The sequence below is a fragment of the Myiozetetes cayanensis genome, unplaced genomic scaffold (genome assembly GCF_022539395.1).
Source record: "Myiozetetes cayanensis isolate MyiCay16 unplaced genomic scaffold, myiCay2020 scf1, whole genome shotgun sequence".
NCBI classification, from domain to species: Eukaryota; Metazoa; Chordata; class Aves; order Passeriformes; family Tyrannidae; genus Myiozetetes; species Myiozetetes cayanensis.
This window is the reverse complement of record NW_026086604.1, coordinates 49,962,297-49,983,518: the sequence shown is the minus strand read 5'-3', so window position 1 is coordinate 49,983,518 and position 21,222 is coordinate 49,962,297. Positions and strand designations below refer to the sequence as shown.

The 21,222-nt window shown below is 37.0% G+C and overlaps 2 protein-coding genes across 12 annotated transcripts in view; both read right to left on the bottom strand.

Annotated features, from left to right (window-relative positions):
• The window catches only part of ARHGAP28 (Rho GTPase activating protein 28), a 723,491-nt gene that overhangs the window by 122,678 nt on the left and 579,591 nt on the right, over positions 1 to 21,222 (bottom strand). The window lies entirely within an intron of this gene.
• The window catches only part of PTPRM (protein tyrosine phosphatase receptor type M), a 449,317-nt gene that overhangs the window by 154,095 nt on the left and 274,000 nt on the right, over positions 1 to 21,222 (bottom strand). For 7 of the 11 annotated variants that reach the window (XM_050306131.1, XM_050306135.1, XM_050306149.1 and 4 more), the window contains exons 14-15: positions 17,656 to 17,730; positions 165 to 297 (exon numbers count right to left, since the gene is read on the bottom strand). In XM_050306131.1, coding sequence (XP_050162088.1) covers positions 165 to 297; positions 17,656 to 17,730 — 208 coding nt within the window. The remainder of the gene's footprint in view (positions 1 to 164; positions 298 to 17,655; positions 17,731 to 21,222) is intronic. The other 4 variants (XM_050306171.1, XM_050306178.1, XM_050306194.1 and 1 more) reach the window with 1 other exon arrangement.

Below are 21,222 nucleotides of genomic sequence, written 5' to 3'. Positions count from 1 at the left end.
TGGAATATATATATATATATGTGTATATATATATAACAAAGAGAGAAACATTATTTCTCCGTGGACATGAAGGTGGCTGGACACTTCTACCATTACCAAATTGAGAACTGCCACAGGAGATGCAATATGACTATGTACATGGAAAACATCCACTAATTGCTCACCTTTTCTTCATTACCAGCACGACCCCCAGAAATATAATGACGAACAGCAAGATGCCTGCAATGACTCCAGCAATTTTAACAGTATGGTCGGTCTGTTTCTCAGGCTCTGGGTCCGGTTTTCGAGTGGCAGCCCCTATGGAATAATTATAAGAGAAAGAGGGAAAAGAATAAAGGTGTTATTCTTTTGATGTTTGTATACTTAACCTATCAGTGTTATTAGTCCTATCCAGGGCCAACAGATATCAATACTAGGTCTTTTAAGAAAAAAATCCTGCTTTCATATGCATTGTTGGGAATAGAATTCTCTCCATATATTCCAAGACATTTTGCAAGACCACAATACAGGCAGATACCACTGCCAGACCTAACCCTTTTACAGGAGCCTCTTCACAGATTCACAAATTTCTATATTTTTATTATCTGTGCCGGCTCCCTTTTCTTCCTGCCATTTAGAAACTTGCTAACAACACAATAACTATACTAAGCCTTTATCCAAATTTGATTTGCTGGAACATTTTCCTCAATTATTTTTCATAAATGAAGCTGTAATTCCATAACATATTAGCTTAAACACCTGGAAAAGTGAGATAAGCTCATTTACCATGCATTTTACCCGCAATTGTTTTTTACACAATAGACTTTTTTTTTGCCTTTGGAAATCTAAATCTAGGTCACATCTGGTAGGAAAAAAGACTCCTTCTAAGCAATTTATTCACAAAGTGGGAAGCAGCTGATGATCACACCACTGGCACCTACATTTAATATCTGTTTAAATGAGATAACCAGTGCCTTACAGCAGCTACTGTCTGAGCTCTTCCAGCTTCTCCATTTAAAAAAAATAACATCGTTTGTACTGTTTACTGTATAATGTGATGGAACGTCAAATCCATGTCTGATGAAATATCCATTTCCCCTACTAAATGAGTTCAGGATGAAAAACGTTAAGGAAGCAACATTCAATTCACTAAGCTGATTCTGGTTTTTTTATGGACTTCCATTTTTTTTTAATCAAAACGTGACAGCATTCATCATTTGAGGCACCATGCCATAAAATGGACACAGGGATTTATGGATTGCTTTTCTGCTGTAGCTTTTTTTTGGGAAGGGAAAAGGAAGAGTAAAGCCTAAGTAAAGTGTAATATTTTAAGACGATATTCTTATCTTGCTGTCTGAGATAAGATCTGCTCTTTCAGAGAGGATTTTGAAAGCACCAACTATGTTTTACTTGTTTCTTCATTTCATTATTCTGGAAAGAAAGCAAATTAAGGCTTAATTTATATGCAGAGATATTTTCTGAAAAGTAAAAGGAAAACATTTCCAATGTCTCTTCTCAGTTCTAACCAGGGTATTTTAAGATCCAGAGCACTTTTGAGTGCCCACAGTTACAATTTTGGACTACATCTTGCCAGGACGAATGCCAGGAAAACTTGCCAGAAAAGTGATAACCATCCTTCAAAACATATCTAAAGCTAACTGCAGGAACCAGATTCTTGGGAAAATTCTGGCCATGGTATTTAGAATGAGTGCTAAATCAGAGAGGATGATGGGCTACCTCTATCTGTGCCCAGTCCCACAAGTGTATTAGAGTATATATATATCTATCTATTAGAGTCCCACAAGAGTATATACTATTCTGAATTAGCAAAATCCTGACTTTGTATGAATAAAGGTAACAAAATCTGGCTCTGTATTTTCTTCAATATAGATGCATAAAATTCCAATATAAACAGTTTTATTTTTAATCTTCCTGTAACACATATAAATAATTTTGTTAAATTCTACATTGCTGTAATCTTCACAGCACTCAGAAGGGCAGTAGATGTCTAGACCATCTTCATGAATAACGGAGCTGTTGAGCTGAATTTGGCAAACAGTGAACCAAGTATGATGCAAATATTAAAACATAAGAAGGACTCCAAAGTTCTCTTTTAAATCTAAAATCCAAGCAAGGAAGAATGTGAAGTCAACAACAAGTAGTATCTTTTTAGATGCAACTTACAGAGTTCCTTCCAGAGTATATTCTTCATTATCTCCTTCAGGCTACCTCACACTACTGGAATACTCATCAGTAATGCCTTCTTAACAACAATTTCTGCCTTATGGTTTCATTCCTTTTGTTAAGGCTTCCAGTGTTAGTTTTGGGAACATGAGTGCTAAGCAGTTAAAGTAAGTGAAGGCACTCTTGCTGTGTTTTTACAGAGAATTCTCAACTATCCAAGGTGTTCTATCTCAGTGTCATGTCTCTGACAGCTCACAGTCCTCACTTCAGTGGAACCAGCTAGACTTAAACTATCGCACACATTTTCTATACATGACAGAACAAAACTTTCATGAAATGCCTTCAATGAGACAAAGCATTACCCTCTGAGAGTCGTGGACAAGCTGAGGAATTCACCACTATTGCAAAACCTCCAAAGCGAGCCTACACAAGAAGAGATATAGAGCCTAACATCAGGACACTCAAACTCCCACGCTGAATCATCTATTGATGATTCTATGAAAAGATACGTAATGTCAATCCAAATTAAAAATAGTGTAGTGCTTCTCACAGTAATGGATTCAGCCTGACTCAGAACAGAGATTGTCTTAAACTGGAAACATGGTGTTTGACAAGCCTTTTAAAAACTCCTATCACTAATTATTATTATAAGCCCCCCAAATATTTGGATTATCTCAATTCTCCTTTATTTCCATTCAGCAACTCATTCATTCCCCAACATAATGTTGCTCCTTTCCCTGTGTCAGTGGTTTCCAAAATCTACTTGGGTAAAAAAACCAAGTCTGCCACCTTTCACCTCTCTTGAGCATCCCTCGAGTCTTTTGATATTAGAAATTTGGGATTAACTTCCTTCATTTTATTTAATACTGTTTATTCCTTTAACGTACTTCAAACCTACTCTTAAAACCATGCAGAATGCTAAGGGGGATAATTTCAACATCAGATGGACATTGAACATGTCACTGGTGCATTGTTTACAGTGAAACCTGCATCCCTTTCTTCAGTGCAGTGCTCAGTTTTGAACCCTTTATGAGTCAGAAGTCATTTAAATTTAGCTCTGCTGAACACTACATAGCATTTATCAAGACTGCAGTTTGAGTTGGTACTACTTCTTCATTCAGTTTGCTTTTGTCTTGCTGAAATTCTTCACAGTCCTGTGTGAATCCTGCTAACACATATCATCTAGCATCATAATCAAGAGCTGCTGCCCCAACAGTGACTCACACACATTTAATAAACACACCGTACCACATTTAATATTAAATCCTAAAGTGCATTAGCTATGATCAGCAGTGTCATTTTACTTCTCTCTAGTTTCTATTTGACAGGCAGATATTGTTCCAAAGTGATATCTGCCTCTCACCTCATAATTACTTCTTAACTGACTTTTAACCTATAGCCACCTGGGCAATTGCACTGGCACCATGAAGAGAAGGGTAGGCTGTGCCTAAGGGGATTGAGGAAGCTAGGGGCAGTAGTTCTGAGGTTCATTCTGCCTCGTGATAAACTGCAATGTCAATCTGTGCACTGAGTTTTGTTTGTATGTTTTCAAGAGAGATTGGGAAAAGTACTATTGTAAGTCTAAAGAAAAGGTGCTGTGGTTTCTCCTTTACTCTTCTGTACTGACATGAGCTAAAAAAATTGAGTCAAATGTCATCTTCCATTAGAGAAACAGTGTAACCACCTATGCACTACTGAATCAGGATGCTACTAAGTCTTGGTGGTTTATTTATTATTACTGTTTCAACCACTTCTTCTGACACAGTAATTTTTAATTATTTGTATTTCTTTTGATCATTTTACTTTTAGGGTTTTGATTCTACCCTTGGATACAGAAGATTGACTTTAAACCTTGCAAAATAATCTCACTTCTCTTTTCTTACTGAGACTGTCTGGGCTAGTGGAGCCAGAATAATCAAGGCCAAACTGACACACAGACTGTGGTGCACCTCTAGAAAGACAATAGGTCAGTAAAGAGCAGCAACTGCAGGATAGCTCAAGGGAGCTGCTTAGAAAATGAAAGGACAAGGAAATGTTTCCTGCCAGTTTAAAAAGGATTAAGGTGCTGACTTTGGAAAGTCTTTACTTGATGAAAACAAACTAGAGTGCTTCCTGCCAGAAGTGAAAAACAGAGATACACTTAGAGATAAACCCTAAGGTGCCACAAAACCCAGCAAAGTATTTCCCCAGGCTTCCTGCACTGAATAAAGTGGAAAACAGTAACATTGCTTAGTTCTACACACTTAGATATTTACTCTTCGAATTAATCTAAGCAATTCTAATTTCCCTTCTACTTATTTATTCCCTATTCTTTGTGGCTCTCTCTACAGCAGCATTTAAAATGTGAAATACCTTTTTTTTTTTCTTCACTTAGGAAGAATGGCATTCAGCTGGCCTGATTTATGACTTTTCCTCATGGGTTCCATTTTGTTCAGCACTTTGCAAGCCCCAGTGATAGTATTTCTAAGTAGTACCCATGAAACACCTGAAGATAGTATTTTGCTTATTTTTTACTCTCAAGACCTATTCCACTAACTTTTCCTTAATACTGGAATCCCATTCTCTGAAGTTTAGTGATTATTCAGCCACTTCATGACATTTTTCTTCAGATTGGGAACTGAATTATATTCTAGTTGGTAATATTTGATGTCTCTCATACTTTGAATTCTTAAATTAGTTCGGGCAGTTAAATTTCTATGTCTGCACTATGGGCTAGAAGATTGGGTAAAAAAAACCCCAACTCTTTGAAGAACTTCTAGTTCTGCCACTTCCTTGGGTGCAGAATTTCCCTTTCCTTTCTCACTCAGAAGGCACACGTATCATGTTACTGATCAACCTCAAGATTTTATAAAGAATAATCTCTAGTAGGTAGTTTATGGATAGAAAAGTTGGAGAAGAACTATTTCTCATTAAATGGAAACTAAGACTATTTGCTGACTGAACTAGTCAAGCAAAATATCATTCTTCTGACTTAGATGCAAGCATTATCTTGTTTTCCAAAACCAATGAAAATGTTCTTTAGTAAAAGAAATGCCCTCTACCAAACTGAATAACAGATCTCTCTCCTTTTCTCTTTGTAAATGAACAAAGTTTGGACTTTTTCTCAGTGTGTCTCAGTCCCTTCCAAAAAAGGCACTCAGAAATGACTTAGTACTGTATAGAGTAGATTGATCAATAAAATAACCCTGGTTCAAAAGTCTAGGAGCTGATGGTTATACTTTTAAACAAAAGAAAAAAAATGTTAGTATTAAAAAGCAGCTGTAGGTTGCTTTGTCTAAAGCAATCTTAAAAATCCATGTTTCTTCTCCTATTTGAGTCGAGTCAAAAAACAATCCCTTCAACTAATTAAGTAGACCGATCTCATTTTATTTCTCCCACTCAAGGCTGACCATAATTGCTGACTTTTTTATTCCTTTCTGCAGCTTTAAGCTCTCAAAAAGTAAGTGCTTGATAAGTCACTTGCAAGCCTTTCCAACTGCATTTCATCCACAGGTGTTCCAGTGACTGATGTAAGGGCTAACTTTACAAGGCTTTAAAGTAATAATACAGTTAGTTCACATCATCCTAGTTTCCAGTCAAACTCGAAACTAACTTTTTGAGTTAGTAAGTAGACCGTGATTTTTTTTATGCAGGCAGTGCAATTCAAACTATCATGTCTCAGCACCTACTTTTGAGTTATTTCACAGAGTGAGTCAGGAAAATGAAACATTATACCCCTGTGTGACAGCTGCACCATGATTAGGAGGCAGAAATCATGCAAAATGGAACAAAGTAGAAGCAGGGCAGAGAGGTGTGAATCTTCCTTGAAACACCCATCACTAGGATGCTATTGTCCCTGCCAGAAAGTAAGAAGACTGAAAGATCAGAGAACTTGGATTTGCCCACGCTCTCCAAGGACAACGCGAATCACAAAGGCTACTATCATTACTGCTCTCTGTTATTTGTGTGATAGTAGGATCTAGGAGCTGTAAATCAGACTGGGAGCCCGACTGTGCTAAGAACAGTGCAGGCACACAGTGAAGCAATCTTCAGCACTAAAAGCATACTGCCTAGCTTAGCTGGGCTGTAACAGGCAGGTGTGGCAATCACAGGTGGAAGGGGGAGGCAAAACCCTTTAAGAAAATGCATTCACAATATCCAAATAAATGAACAGTTCTATCCTTCCTGCTCTTCTAGCTAGCTGGTATCACTCAGCATTTCCAGCTGCTACCACAGTAGAAGCATATCTTCAAGTGGGATTTGAGGAGCAGAGTAATGTATTTATGGATGATGTTGGTTGGGGTGTTTCAAGGAAGGAACCAACATAAAAGTTCATAAACATAAAGGCAGGAAAAGCAGAGGTGCCATAAGTAGTAAAGGGCTGGGATAAAGGGCAGTATGACAAGGTTACCGATATGAAAAGAGGTGCTCCACAGAGGTGGGTCCTTCTTATAAATGTTAAATGACCAACAGGAAACCCAATCCTATATCACAAACTGCAAAACTGAATGGGGTAGTAGTGCAAACTGACTGGTGTCCTCCAGAAAGTTCCTCAGCATTTCTACCCTCATCTCACCCACGGCTGCAGAAAATGGTACTCTAATTTTTAAATCTGTAGCAGTATTACCAATGTTGTGAAAAGACAAGCCCATCCAATGTCCTTTTTATGAGTTTCAAGTTCACTCCAGATGCCAGGATTTGAGACTGTCTTGGAGAAGACCCAAAACACATACAGATTTCTAGATGAAATGAGTTACCACCCTAGCTATTCTGTTTATACTGTAAGTGACTGGCACTCAGTCCTCATCTGCTAGCCAGCATGTATTCCGCTTAACAAAGTCTTTGTTTTATTACTCCTGGTAGAACTCCAGCTAAGGGAGACTTTTCCCTTGCCATCTTCATTGTTAACTTTCCAATCAGTGTTTTTCATTCTCCTTTAAAACTGCAGGGTTTTTGTCCATATGGCAGAAGTTACAAAGTGTTGTTGGGCAGGGTATACTTTCTGCCAAAAGGTGGTTTTGATCAGTATTTTTTCAGTTTCCTCTCTCTACTCCAGGTCTTGAATATAGTAGTTTAGTAAATGTCTCACAGTAAGTTCTGTTTATCTCTCCTTTTACAATACTTTTCCCTTTCTGTTCCTGGTTTCTTTTGGAAATGCTCATGTATAAACTGCTATTTCTACATGGCAGAGATTATGTCCTCCTTCTGTTTTGCTAAGCACAGGAACTGTTTAAGTGTTGAAATCAATGTAGTTTGATTTTCCCTCCTATGACGTGTTAGTGCTCACCAATCTATTTTTTTAATGTCTGGGAAAAAAGGACAAGCGGCACTTACATTTTAGCAGGACAGTATTTTCTTTGCAATTTATGATCATCAGCACAATACATATGGCTCTTCTTTTCCTAAAAAAGGTTTTCTGTACTTCCAGGACAACCATGTTGATTTGGGCATTTTTTATTTGATACTCTTCAAATGTAGGAAGAAACAGACTTGCTAGGTCTGTGGTAAGGGACTATCAAAATAAGGCTCCGCTGTGTAACAATAATTATGAATTATTAATTTTGTTTGTGATATGCTTTAGGAAAATGCAAATATAGGTGACAAAGAACCGCACAAATAGAACTCATTTAACTGACTATCAAATGAATTGTATTTCTCACTGGTGGATGTGAGTAGAAAGACATTTTTGGTTAAACATCTGTGTTTCCAATTGTCAGGAATAATAACATTCTTTACAAAACATGATTAAAACAAATAAAGTTCCCATTCTGACACATATGTCTTGGTCTCAGCATAATTTATTTTTTAACAGGATTTTAATCCAGACTATTTAGACTGGATTTTACCGGAGACTCTGTTTTTTAAAGAACTTTTTAAAGGACTTATAAGCAAGCAAGTCTTGATAAACAGCTCATTTGTTCCTTTGCAACAAAACCACCAACCTTTCCGCTAGCTCTTTTTTATCTTTTCTTTTAATCAAAGAAATCTAAGTAATTAAAATTCATAAAAATTTTCCTCTCTAGTAGGCACCCAAGGTGCTGGAAGCCCTCATTCATTCTGGAAAAAAGTGAAAGCCCTCAGACTTTAATAGCACTGAGATCATTATGGGATGTTTAAAGATTACTCAATAGCTACACCACAACCAAAAATTATTAATAAGTCTTAAATATGCAGACACAGTGTACCTTCTTCTTGGAAATAAATCATTTACGAAAGAAAAAAAATATAAGGCCTTTGGAACCTTAAGCTTCCAAATGCCCGTAGAAGGGTACTCCCACACACTTTAGATTACTTTTTGAAGAAAAAAGGGTTGTTAAATATTTACAAGTACTCACTATGTGTGGCCGAAGAAGAAGCCACAATGGTGCCCATCACAGATTTCTATGTCAACAAAAGGAAAAGTCATGGCAGCATACCTGAAAGACAGACCTCACCACTGAAGTGAAAGACAAAATTCTCCTGACTAGTATGGAAAGAAGAAAACGGGCCAAACTTTACCAAACTACTCTCTGACTACCCAAACACAGCAAAGGTCCATATGATGTCATAAGACACAAATTTCTGACCAAGGTTGACTGAGGAGTAATGAGAACACACTTGCATCAAATTAGCTGTATACACATAGGTCTCATTCTGAGTAAGGATGAGGATGTCTGAGAAAGAGGCACCAGCAAAGGCTGAAACTTCAGGTGTCACAGTATTTTGAAATATAGGGCTTGTTACAGCTGATGCTGAGTGGAAGATATCCCACCTGCAGCCATTAGAAGTGCAACTACATCTTACAAACCTGACTTCTGTGAACAAGAAGTCATAGAGGTATACTATCCAAGAAGGGGAGCCTTTAGACCTAAAATATTTGATTTTATGGTTCTCTACATAATCTCAAACAGTACTCAGAGTAGAAGAGTAACTCAAATTAGCTCTGAGCAACTGAAAGCAATCAGTCCAGACTAATCCTGTCCATACACAATGCATTTTCTAAGCAAGTCAGCATCACTTTCAGGCCATCCCTATAGAAGCAGTGGACTATTCATCATCACCCATACCAAGGACATTTGCTCAAGGAGACCCCCTGCTTTTAACACCAGATCTACACTTGAAAGTACATTGAGATATGTCAAGAAATATCAGGCATCACTGAAAGTTTATTTCAGCTATGCTTTAGTAACTGAAAAGGTGAGGATATGAAGTCTGCCTTCTTTAGGGGAGGTAAAATGTTTTCTAGTACTCAGATGGCCTTCACCAAGCAGGGAAGACATGAATTCACATCACAGTAATGTTTCTGTAGCTGACCTACTCAGGGTGAAACTCAGCTACAGAACTAAATGTTCTTGGCCTGGACAAACACAGCTATTTTATTTTCCATTCATGAATGCAAGGGATTGCATCCAGCATGGAAATAAAGTAACCTGAAGCTATGGGTAGGAGGTAGCGGAGTGAGGTACCATCTTCTGATCTTGCTGCCAACTGAGAACTTAAGTAGAACACTAATGAACAGTTCCCAATGGAAAGTCAGTGAAGGCCATTGGGAGGACGGGGCCAGAAGGACAATGCAGTATAGGAATCCTCAGGGGAAGGTCTGTACACACATGGATTTATCGGCCTGTGCTGCCATTGGCTCATAGATGAGGCTGACGTTCCTGGTGATTTCCACTACCACCCTCCTTTCACTCTGTAACCCTTATGAAGGGTTCTTCAGAAATCCTTTAAAAACAATAACACTCTAGCAATTTACTTATCATTACTCACTACCTATGTATTTTCTTGGAAGAAAGCATAACAAAGTCCATTCTACTCAAAAGTAAATGGAATTATACATATAATGACACATGCAGAAATATAAAAATATATTTGTGATAAATTTATAAAAAGTAGGAAAAAAAGCACAAAATCTTTTTTCTTTTAAAGCTTTTCAGAGTCAACACTGGTTTTGGTCAGGAAGGTTGGCTAGAGGAACTGGAAAGGAGAATCCACACAACAAAGGAAAAATAATTCCACGGAATTCTAAATGTGCCCTTGTGCCGATACAGTGTAGCAGTTCTTTTTTCACATTTCAGAAACGTTTACAGTATTGACAATAAAGAAACCTTTCCAGACTGAGACATTGTTGAACTCACTAATATTCTAGTACTGGGAAAAGAATAAACTAGGCCTCCTCTGAATAATTTTCACTGATTTACATTTTATTTTTCATATATTTCATGTAGGTTTTAGGGGTTAAAGGAAAAGCTCCATCTGTCTTATTTTATTAAGAATGCCTTAAACAGTCAATTCTATCATCAGTTCTTTTCACTTTTAATTATTGACACATTTACTCATATCCAGAAGTGGTCTAATTCAATGATAGCCCGCTGAAAAGTACAACTATTTTGCTTCAAAAAAGTTGAAAGAATACTTTATTTGCTTCTGAACAATGGCTATTTACCATTTTTCCTCCGTTTCCCTTAGTGCTTCTGATATGAACTCAAAAGATGAAAGAGAACCTGATAATACTTATTTCCCCTCTTGACAGCTTGAAACCCTGTAAGACATCAACTTCCACTCACTTTTATGCAAAAGTGTGACTCAACTTTCATTCGCATGGGAGTTTGCCATGTAAACAAAAACTTCTTAGTGGTCAGCAGTAACAGAATATCAGATTAAGAGAAGGAAAGGAAAATTCAATATTTGGAAAAATAAAGACTTGGAAATGCACAGATATACTTGAATGACTTTCTTATAGCTCTAAAATCATCAGTTCTTGCAGTAAAACTCCCATTACTGTAGAAAAGGACATTTTCAATATATTGTCTGAAGAAGGTGTTTAGAACCCACCAATCACTACAAGTCATGGCTTGCACAGTGTTCAGCAGACAAATGCAGCTTAGATATTTATTAAGATTTCAATTATTTCAAGGAATCTCAGTTGAGTGAATCGCTGAAACATCATTCTGCCAAATGCAGTATCTTATGTAACTCTTCATTACAGTTGGCAGTATTACTCTCCTCTTTACTGAGCTACTCTATTTAACTGTAACACATCTGAATGTTCATCTATAGATTAACACAGAGGTAATCCATGTAATATTGTATTACACATTTGTTAAACTCTTTAGTGATACAAATACCAGATTTGCAGTTTCTGAGGACTACAGATTATTTTACTCACAACTGGTCTGACATTTTATTTGGAATTAGAATTCAAATTGTTTAGCATTTTATGAATACAGTCAGTAACTACAGATGGGAAACATTCAAATTCACAGGAGTTTTTTAGTTACTTATTATATCTCTGTTCCCTTATCTCTCATTAATTTTTCACTGTGGTACATGCCAAACATGTTCTGCTTCGAATGTAAAAATCAGAGGCATAGTTTTTTTAATACAGAAATGAAATAACACAGTATATGACATACAGCCATACTCCAAAATTACCTAATGGTGTTTTTGCTTTGTTTTCTGTTTTTTGCTTCTCTGTACATGCTGGTGTTTAAATATTTTGGATTAGGTGTGATACTGAACAGTACCAGTACTATCCAGATGGCAGAGATTCCTTCAGTGTGTTAAGAATTTATCCTGGTGATTTCACTCACAGTGTTACTCTCGTGACTGGGTTTTGTGTTTCCATTCTCTGTAATGAGATCAAGGAAAGCAGCCTCTCTCCCCAGTCCAACCTCAAACAGCCTCACAGATATCCTGACATTAAGATTACACACTACTAAGAAAACAGATTATTTTTCAAGCTAGGATGAACCAAATAGACCCATCTTTAGTGGTTTAAGTTAAACTCAGCTCACGCTCTTAATGAAAGCGATATCAGACACTGATACTTGGAATCATATTTTTCTCTCAGCTACACACTGCGATGCTTGAATTTCCAAATTGGTTTTGTAACCTGAGGGACGTAACACAACTGCTGCAATGACTGACTACAACTTCTGTGGCAACCAACTTTTTAACTCATCTGACCAAAAATAAAACTGTTGCTTCAATGCAAAACAAACCTAATTAGGCTACTTGTCCTTCCTAAAGGGTAAGAGAAGACTGATACTTTTTTCTAGGTCATGGGATCTTCTCCAGTTGTTCCTACCCGAGGTCTGTAACACCAGCTGGCTCTGGTGATAAAGTGCCAGGGTAGCTGGAGAACCCACACCTTCTTGGTCAACCATAAGAATCAATGGCCAGAGCAAAACCTTGGATATGACCCATTGCACTTTATCCTCTCTACTCCCCTACTTACGCAGGAGAGTTGCAAAGGTCCCACTGTCTCCAACCCTACCTGTTCAGAGTAAGAGGAGTTGAATGGGAAGAGGTCCTGAAGCCCTGTTCAGAGCCTCTGGCTTTTCTGTAGTTACTTGGAATGCATTCAAAAGTGAGGCTGATAATTCATTTTCAGAAAACCTTAAAGGAATTATTATTACTATAAAACATGAAGTGGAGTACTTAATATCACTAACAGAACCCCACTGGTAACTGACTTCTAATAAGCTCAGGTCCTCTACTGTCTGCAGCTGGAAAGGGCTTGTATTTATATCACAGGTTATTTCACCAATTGTAAATTGTTATCAGCATTATTTTTGGGCACTCTTAGGTCTTGTTAACTTAAGCTCTTCTACAGGTGCTCTGTGGAAAATGTACATATGCTTAAAATCGTAGATGCTCTGGCTGCACTGTCTTACAGAAAACCTGACATTTGACGCTGTAACATACTAGTGGGAAAAAGAAGGAGAAAAGGATACAGCAGTTCCCATGGCACTCCTGTATCCTCTTAACATTTTCTTGTAACTATACTGTTTTATAGATGAAACTGTCACTGCAAAAATGACAAATGTAACACATAAAAGAACAAAAATGGGCAATAAATCACAAATGACACTCCAGCCCATTGAAATGCATTCAGCCAGTGCTGCAGAAAGTATGAACATTTCCTTGTTTTGCATTCTGCCCAGCTGAGCAAGAGGACCAGAATCCTTGAACAACTGGTACAACAATCGTTGCAGCCATCATATAAAAATAGGCTTCAAATTTCACTTTGGAGAGCGAGATTCATTCTCATTCTGCTTTCCTTGTCACTTGGCCTTGTCACAGCATTGTTAATATGGCTTTGACATTACAGCACACAGGTGCTCATTCTCCCCTGGATAATTATCCACAACTCCCACTGATATAAACATTGTTCAAAAGTATCAAGAGAAGAATAAACTCCTAAAATGGTGTATTCAACCTGCAGACTGACACATCTGCACATAGCTTTGTTATTACAGACACCACTGAATTCTCAACTAGGAAATAGTGGGTTCTACATTACACAAAATAGCACTTCAAGTTTCAGCATATCAGAATACATCTAAATCAATGTTACATGGTTCAGGATGGAGAAAAAATGAATGTGAGTGTCTGCCCAGACCATGTTGTTATACCTCACATGCACTCTAAAGTACGACAAACCAGCTAAACAGCAAAATTCCTTCTCAAATTCATGTTGTCAGGTTTTGTGTCAATAAACAAGCTGTGCTTTCAATAATACAGTATAAACCTGGAGTAAATCCCTTAAAATAAAAAAATTCCATGAAGTTGCGATTTAATGATTTCAGTTAATTTTTTTTCACTTTTACAGTGGAATGGTTGAGAACAGAATCTGACCCAGAATATAGCAATAAATCTTGCTATATATTGAATACACATCTAAAGAAATCTGTATATTTAATTACGTTGCTAACTTCATAAGGCAGAATAAGCCAACCGGGATTATTTTATGACTGCCTTCAACATGTTCATAAAATATGCTGCTCATTTAGACCTTAAGGTTTGCAGGGTAAAAATCACATAAGTTTTAAGCTTTTGCCACTATTTGTTAAAAAAAAAAAATCTTTCTAATTCTTAAGTATCAGTTATTCTACAAAACTTCTGATGTATCATGTTGCATCTGATTTGTACCAAGAATTTAATCTATGAAGACTGTACAATACAGAGCTCTCTCTTCCAGCTGCATGTGTAATTAACAATGGGTAGTAAAAAGGGCATTTTATAGAAATCAGTCTTAATAACATCTAGTAGAGTAGTGGCTGCTCCACTAAATCACAAATGGAAATACTTTAATTTAAATATAAGTAGCTCAGACATATTTCAACAATTAAGAAAATGTGTGAAAGAATGAACACCCTAATCGTAATTCCAAGCATGTTATTTTATCAGAATGCAGACAAAATACATGAGGGCCAAGTGAATACCAAATATGGCCAATTTAAACCTATTACATGATGCGTCTCTTACAAAACAGTGAAGCAAACTGCAAATGATTTCAGTCTTTCTCAAAAACATGGTTTCGTTACTCAACTTTAAAGTTAAAATCATAGTGACATACATATGTGTAAGTCTTTTGATAACCTTCTACGTGATTTCAGCTGCACTGTTAAACAGTATTTGCTTATGAAAACGCAGAGACAGTATCATGAGGACTATTATGCTTCATGTATATAGTGTTTTCTCCTAGCTGACAGGTGTTAGACAGTTTGATATTCTCCCTGTCTGTTGGAGGATAGGATCAATTGAGCGGATTTCAAGTTAGTTGCTTTTTTGTAAGGATAACACTGAAAGCTAAACACTATCCCTCAAATTTGAATTCCTTAGTTACTAAGTTATTGAATCAATGATAATAATGTATTCACTCATACTAACAACACTAATTTCCCTATTTTGGCTTGTAAGAGTAAAAATCACACAGCTGCCTTTACAGCATGTTGTTTTATGCTGTAACTCCAGGACAACTACATTGTAGGTACTTAAATGAAACTGCAAGGAAAAGTTCTGTTTTCTACAGTCTGCAAAGGCTGTAGCAATGGGTAAAGCAATAGGTGGCTGTCAAGGTATTTAGGGCAACTAGCAGGTAATCCTATAAATGGAAGACATATTATTTTTATATGAAAAAGGAAATGAGAAAAGAAGGACAAACAGAAATTAATAATGCATTGTTTATAAACTGCATCCTTAAGAGACAAGTTGATGATGAGCGTGGAGGAAATGAGTGCAAGTAGAACTGGCTTGAAAGCTCAGCTGTATTATCATGATATTTCTGAAGAGACCTTTCAAAATTGGTAACGATATTCAGGAATGCAGCCAAGATTTTAGATTTTCATTATGCAAGAAGCATCAACTTCCCACTTAAAAAAACCCGAAAATGCCAACCTTGACCTCCCCACTGCCAGTTATGTATCTCCTCAAATGCTAAAAGACAAAAGTAATTTCTTTATCTCAAATGTAATTACTTTGGTTCTGAGCAAAGAAATGAGGAAAAGGCACTGAACAGAAAATGCTAAGTGACACTATTTAACAGTTACAGGTGTAGGGCTTGTGGTAACTAGAGTTAGCAACAATCCTATCCTTTCCGCATGAAGAAGTTCTTTTACATGCAGATCCTTTCCACAGTCTTGGAATTCATAGGAGAAAAACATGGGGAGAGTGTGCAGTGCTCCCTGCTCCCTCATGTGCAGTCCAGCTTCTGCAAACCTCCTTCTAGAAAACCTTTGGGTTTCTCAGGATATTGCAGATCCCATTACTGCTGTACTGCTGTAAGGCTGTACTGTTGAAAAAGCCTGCCTTGTTGCTATCATGGGACAACGATGTGGGCTGGGTGAGGTTTCTTCAATCCTTACTGCAGTTGTGGCAAAGGAAAAGGAGGAAGATGCTTCTTTCCTTTTGAGCACAGAGTCTTTCAAACATGAGAACAGGGTTGGAAATTATGAGGGGATTTTGAAGGCTTTCTAACACATTTCGTGGGTAGCCATAAGTGGTGTTCACAGTTATCATTTGATACTTTCTTTTCTCATTATAAAATCAGATTCTAGTAGAACTTCTGGTTTTTTCTTATTTTTAATAAAAAGTAAGCAAAAGTCACAGACTGCCAATGCCACCAGTGACCAAAACAACCAAATAAATACTTTGCCAGCTATTCTATGCAAGTTATATCTCTGTTCTCTCACTGTTAACTACTCTAGCCTTCTTGAGGAACAGGCATATCTCTAGTGTTTCATATAGCTACCCAGTTTTGCATTGAAACAAATAGAACAACAAAACAGGAGAAGAAAAACATTTCATCCTCCACATTGTAAAATATATGGGCTCATCTGAACCCTGTGATGAAGAAATCAAAACCTGCTGAAGTTCAAGAATAGGGAAGAGATCTTGTCTCTTCAATGCTTTATTCGAATTGTCAAGTAAAAAATTAATTGAGGTATAGAAGTGTATGTGGTCACAGCTTCTGACAAGCAGATCTATCAAGAGCAAGCTAGTACTTCCTGGCATCATCCAAATATGCTGTTCTGGTTAGTTCATATGTTATTACATAATACAAATATACATGCAACAATCTCGTCTTGACTGACAAGGCAACTTGGGCATTATGGATCACTCAACTTTGTTATTATAACACATACCCCAGAATTAACAGCTATAGCAGACATGACATTAATCCTCTTATCTTAAACTGAATCATTTAACTCCCTGTTATTGTCTACAGCAGTATCCAGATGCTAGGCATCTGAACTTGTCCTGATCTCCTAGACACCCCCGTGGCAACATACACATGCTTCCCAAGGAACTATGCCAGCATTCTTGAAAAAGGTAATTATTTTATCAGATGCTAAATGCTGATGGACTAGGTCTGACTTCCCCCGTTACACATTCCATCACACTCAACTCAGATTCTAGAGTTTTTAATGCTCTTGGCTTCTGTTTGAAAATAAAAATACTTGCAAATAACTGAAAATATTTATGCATGTGTTTATATTCTGACAAAATGAATATTTTCCCCAACTTCACAAAGATTTTCTGGTATATTCTGAATCATCCTTCAAGTCACATACAGGCTAATAATGGTTTCCCTTGCATACTGAGTTTACTTTGACAATTAGATTTTAAACCCTTAAGTCTTGCTTGTTCTCATATGTCACATGCTAGTTTATTTTATTTTAATCCTAGAACTCATGTACGACATAATTAAGAAGGAATCTATTTTATTTATTTTAATTTCTTCCATATTAAAATGTTGCCAGAAAATATGATCTTCCCAACATTACACAGAAAAAAACCCTAATCCACTAACACTAGATTTTTGTCCTAACTTGCACATGCAACTCTTGAGCCTAAATTATTTAGAAATTCTAGTGTCTTGATCTAATAACACAGAAAAAAATAAACAGGTACACAGATATATATCTATATTCAAACTGTCATTTAATTTCCGGATGGAGCAAGACTAGATCTCTTTACAACATCAGGCTTAAAGGAACATTCCACAGGTCACACACACAATGGGCACATGCAGCGGAGTTGTATGTACAGGGATGTGTGTGTAAGTCTTGGTGCCAAGCGAACCATTTCATTTAATGGAGCTTAGGAAAAACTTGTAAACGAAAAGAAACTTTTAACATAGAAAACTGTTTATGAGCAGAGAAAAGAGGAAACTGTCAGGGAAAGGGAGCCAAAGAAAATGAGACAAAATGCGCATGATGACTTGTCTGTACTTGAACATCTGACCTGTTAGTTGGTCGTCGCCTGCAGCAGGGGCGATGCGAATGTATGGTGTTGTAAGCTGAGTCACGATTATCGCAGCTAAGGCAAAGGAAGATTTCCAGGTCAGCATGCATGAGGGAAAAAAAAGCCAGACTGAAGCTATGCCAGCAAGAAGAATCTTAGTCAGTAGTTAATTGTCTGAACTTCTCACAAATAAAAACAAAAAATTCCCGTAAGTTTTCATCTTCAGTTGTTAGTTTGGTTATTCTGCAAATTAATAAGCTTTTGTATGTGACTTTCATTCAGGAAGAGGACTCAAAGCACACTATTTACATATAATGCATTTGAGGAAACTGGAGACTCTTTGGGTCTGCTAGTCACAGCACTGGGCTTTCTAAGCGAAAGCTAACTGCTTATTCAGATTACTCTAGTATGAACTTCTCTAGGTAACTTGACATTGGTTTCACTTTTTATTTTCCTATTTCATAATACTACATTTCTCCTACAATTCTTTTAAGATAATGTTTATGTAAAGTATTTTTGAGCTAGTTAAGATTAATTTTTCTTATACCCACTTGGGTTGTTGTTTGGAAAGTGCACACACTACACATATACTTAACATTCAGCACACAGAGAATGACCACTTAGAGGTGGCAAGCTTTTAATTAGGTGTGTATGTAACAGCCTGAGGTCTGAGTTTTACCACTAAGACAAGAAAAAGCTGAAAACCCTGAACTGTTTATGTGCCTGAAGTATTCAGTTTTTTCTGACAGAGCTGTAACAATCACTGTCTGCTACAGATAACTATTACCACAGCTCACATTAATAAAGTCTGTTGTTTGTTCATTTTCCAGCAGTTCTATGATTGCCTCTAAATGGTTAAGCACACTCTGATACATATATATTAAGGAATATAAAAAAAATTAAAAGGTCAGATCCAACATGATGCAGCTGGAGAATGATGCAAAGAAAAAATATTGGAAAATTAAGGACAAAATTATATGAAAGCTCACTCATTTACATAGAACAGCCTGGGTGCTATTAGAAATGTGGCAACGAGTGAGGAAAATAGATCATCTACCATCTGCAGACAATTAAACTCAAAACTGCTGCTGCATAATATTTTGAAATATCCCTCTGCAACACTGAAATGCAGTGTTGATAGTAGCTTCTAGAGCACTGTTGCTATTGGATTTAAAATATTATAATATCCTTTTCTCTCTCATAATTAATGAAAGGCTTCCAATATTGCAAAATTAGAACAATGATGTGTCCCTCTTGAGAACTGGATTCCTAGGAGATAATCAAGATGTTTCTATCCAGACAGTGTTGTAAGTCATATCAGGAAATATAGTCTTAATATAAATCACAAACCACCCCAAAGTTGATAGTAATAAACTTGGAGGAGTTTTGGAATGTTTTCAACTTCGTCTGCTGAGATTTTACAGTCATTTAGCTTGAAAAAAGAGTAGGTATATGAAAGTCATATTTCAAGCAATATATGACAACCTTTATTACCACTGGTACAAAAAGTTCTTCCTGATTTTTGTTTGTTTGTTTGTTTAATTATCTTGTCAAAAATAATGGGAGTGGAAACTCTGCAGTCTCCACATTTGTATATACACCAAATAGTCTCAGAGGTCCTAGAAGCCTTTCTCTATAGAAAACTAAGATCAGAAGACTCCACATCACAAGAATATGCTGTCTGATCCTTCTCCTAACAAAGTCAGTGGCAAAGGCTTCCTTTGACTTCGGAAGAAGCAGAAGGAGAACTTTCAGCTCTACAAAACCCAATATTCTCATCCTACATTACACTTGCAGTCATTGCAATTAGGATTTTTATATGATCTCTAAAAGAACGCATTTAACAGAGGTTTCATTTGCAAAGACGTAATGGTCATAAAACAAGAGCATTTTTTAAAAGGGTACAAGTTGAGATTGCTTAAAATATACTTGATGGAATGAAAAGAATTATCTAGCTACTGACCCCAGACATGCATTTGATTCCAGTAGAATTAAGCTGTACTTTTTTAGAGATGGGCTGTAGTCTTCTAAGAAGCCTGTCAATACGATAATTGATGTCTGGTGCATTTTGTCTCTGATATAGCAACACAGTTTAGTGTCACCAGTTGAGCACATGCTTTATTTCTGTTGACATCAACTTGAGGGGAAAGTGTACTCAAGGTACAGGACAGTTCTGCTGGATCTGGGGAAAAACCACTTTCTATGCTACACTTATTTATTTTTATTTTAACCAAAAAAAAAAGCTTGTAGTGGGACACAGAATGAACACTGCGTGACTCAGTGATAAAACTGAATCTCAGTGATCTTACAAAGGTCTTAAAGGACACCAACAGATTTATTATCTGGAGGTGAGATAATTAAAGGAAATACAGCTAGCAAGTGATACAGCTATGCTCATGACATGTTCTGAACTGCCATATTGGTCCTGAGGGCAGAGTTCAAACAGGTTAACCACATATCCTTAGTACAGACAACGAGGTGGCTTGGCCAATCTTAGCTGGCTCAGTGGAGCAGCTCTGAGGTTGTCTTAGGTGACCTTGATCCCAGGAATGGCTGCCAATGCACTTGGTGTGATCATCAAATTACATAGGAATGGAATTGCAGAAAATTTCAAGGAAAAAAGCAGACAGTTAGCTACACTACCATGTTTATTTTGCAGCTCATATTTTATGGCAAAGGCCTTTATCCAGGATATGTCTACTTTATGACAGAATAGTTGCAATATAGTCAGGAAGATTATTCTTTGTGCTCCAAATTAGGTACATAACTGACTTGATTAAGGCCTAAAAGCATAAGATTTCCAACATTCATATGAAATTCTAGAGCATACCCACTAATTCCAACGCCCTACACAAGGCTGTAGATAATTTAAGGATCATTTAAAAGAAGATTTCAACAGTTTTATACATGAATGGCCTAAAGCACTTCCTCCAGCTTTAAAAACCATCAAACTTGAACTTCTGAAGATAAGAGAAGCCTAGAATATAAAGATTTCAGAAATGCTAATATATGAAAACCAGATGTTGTACTGGAGAGCGTTCACAATCTTATTTGTAAGAAGCACTACAGTGCATAAATAGAGGGACCTAACAAGCACATAGAGCTTAAGTAGCTTACTGTCTACTAGCTACACTGTAGTCAGAAAGCTCGGTGGAAACTGGTGCAAGCCTGTAAGAAATCTGACACAGAAAGCCATCAGAGCAGCCTTTGCTTACTGGGTAACAGACAATATGAACGCTACACTTAGCTGTTTGGGGGGTGGGGGTGGAGAGAAGGAGAGCTGAATGGGAGAAGACAATTTTCTGTCTTGTCCCAGTGCAGGTGTGGTGACTTCTGACCTAGAGACGTAGGTCATTTTCGCTATCTTTTGCTAGTCCAAATGTGGGAAGTCCAAAGAGGGCACAGAATTCTGCTTTTCTCTTAAGTATCTCTGTTAGATCTGAAGGGAAAACATCTGCTTACACAGATATTATTATTAACATATTAAAATATGTCATGGTCTCCATTTAATTTTTTTGATTAATACAGATTAAAAGTACAATATAAACATTCAGTTGATAAGCAGGG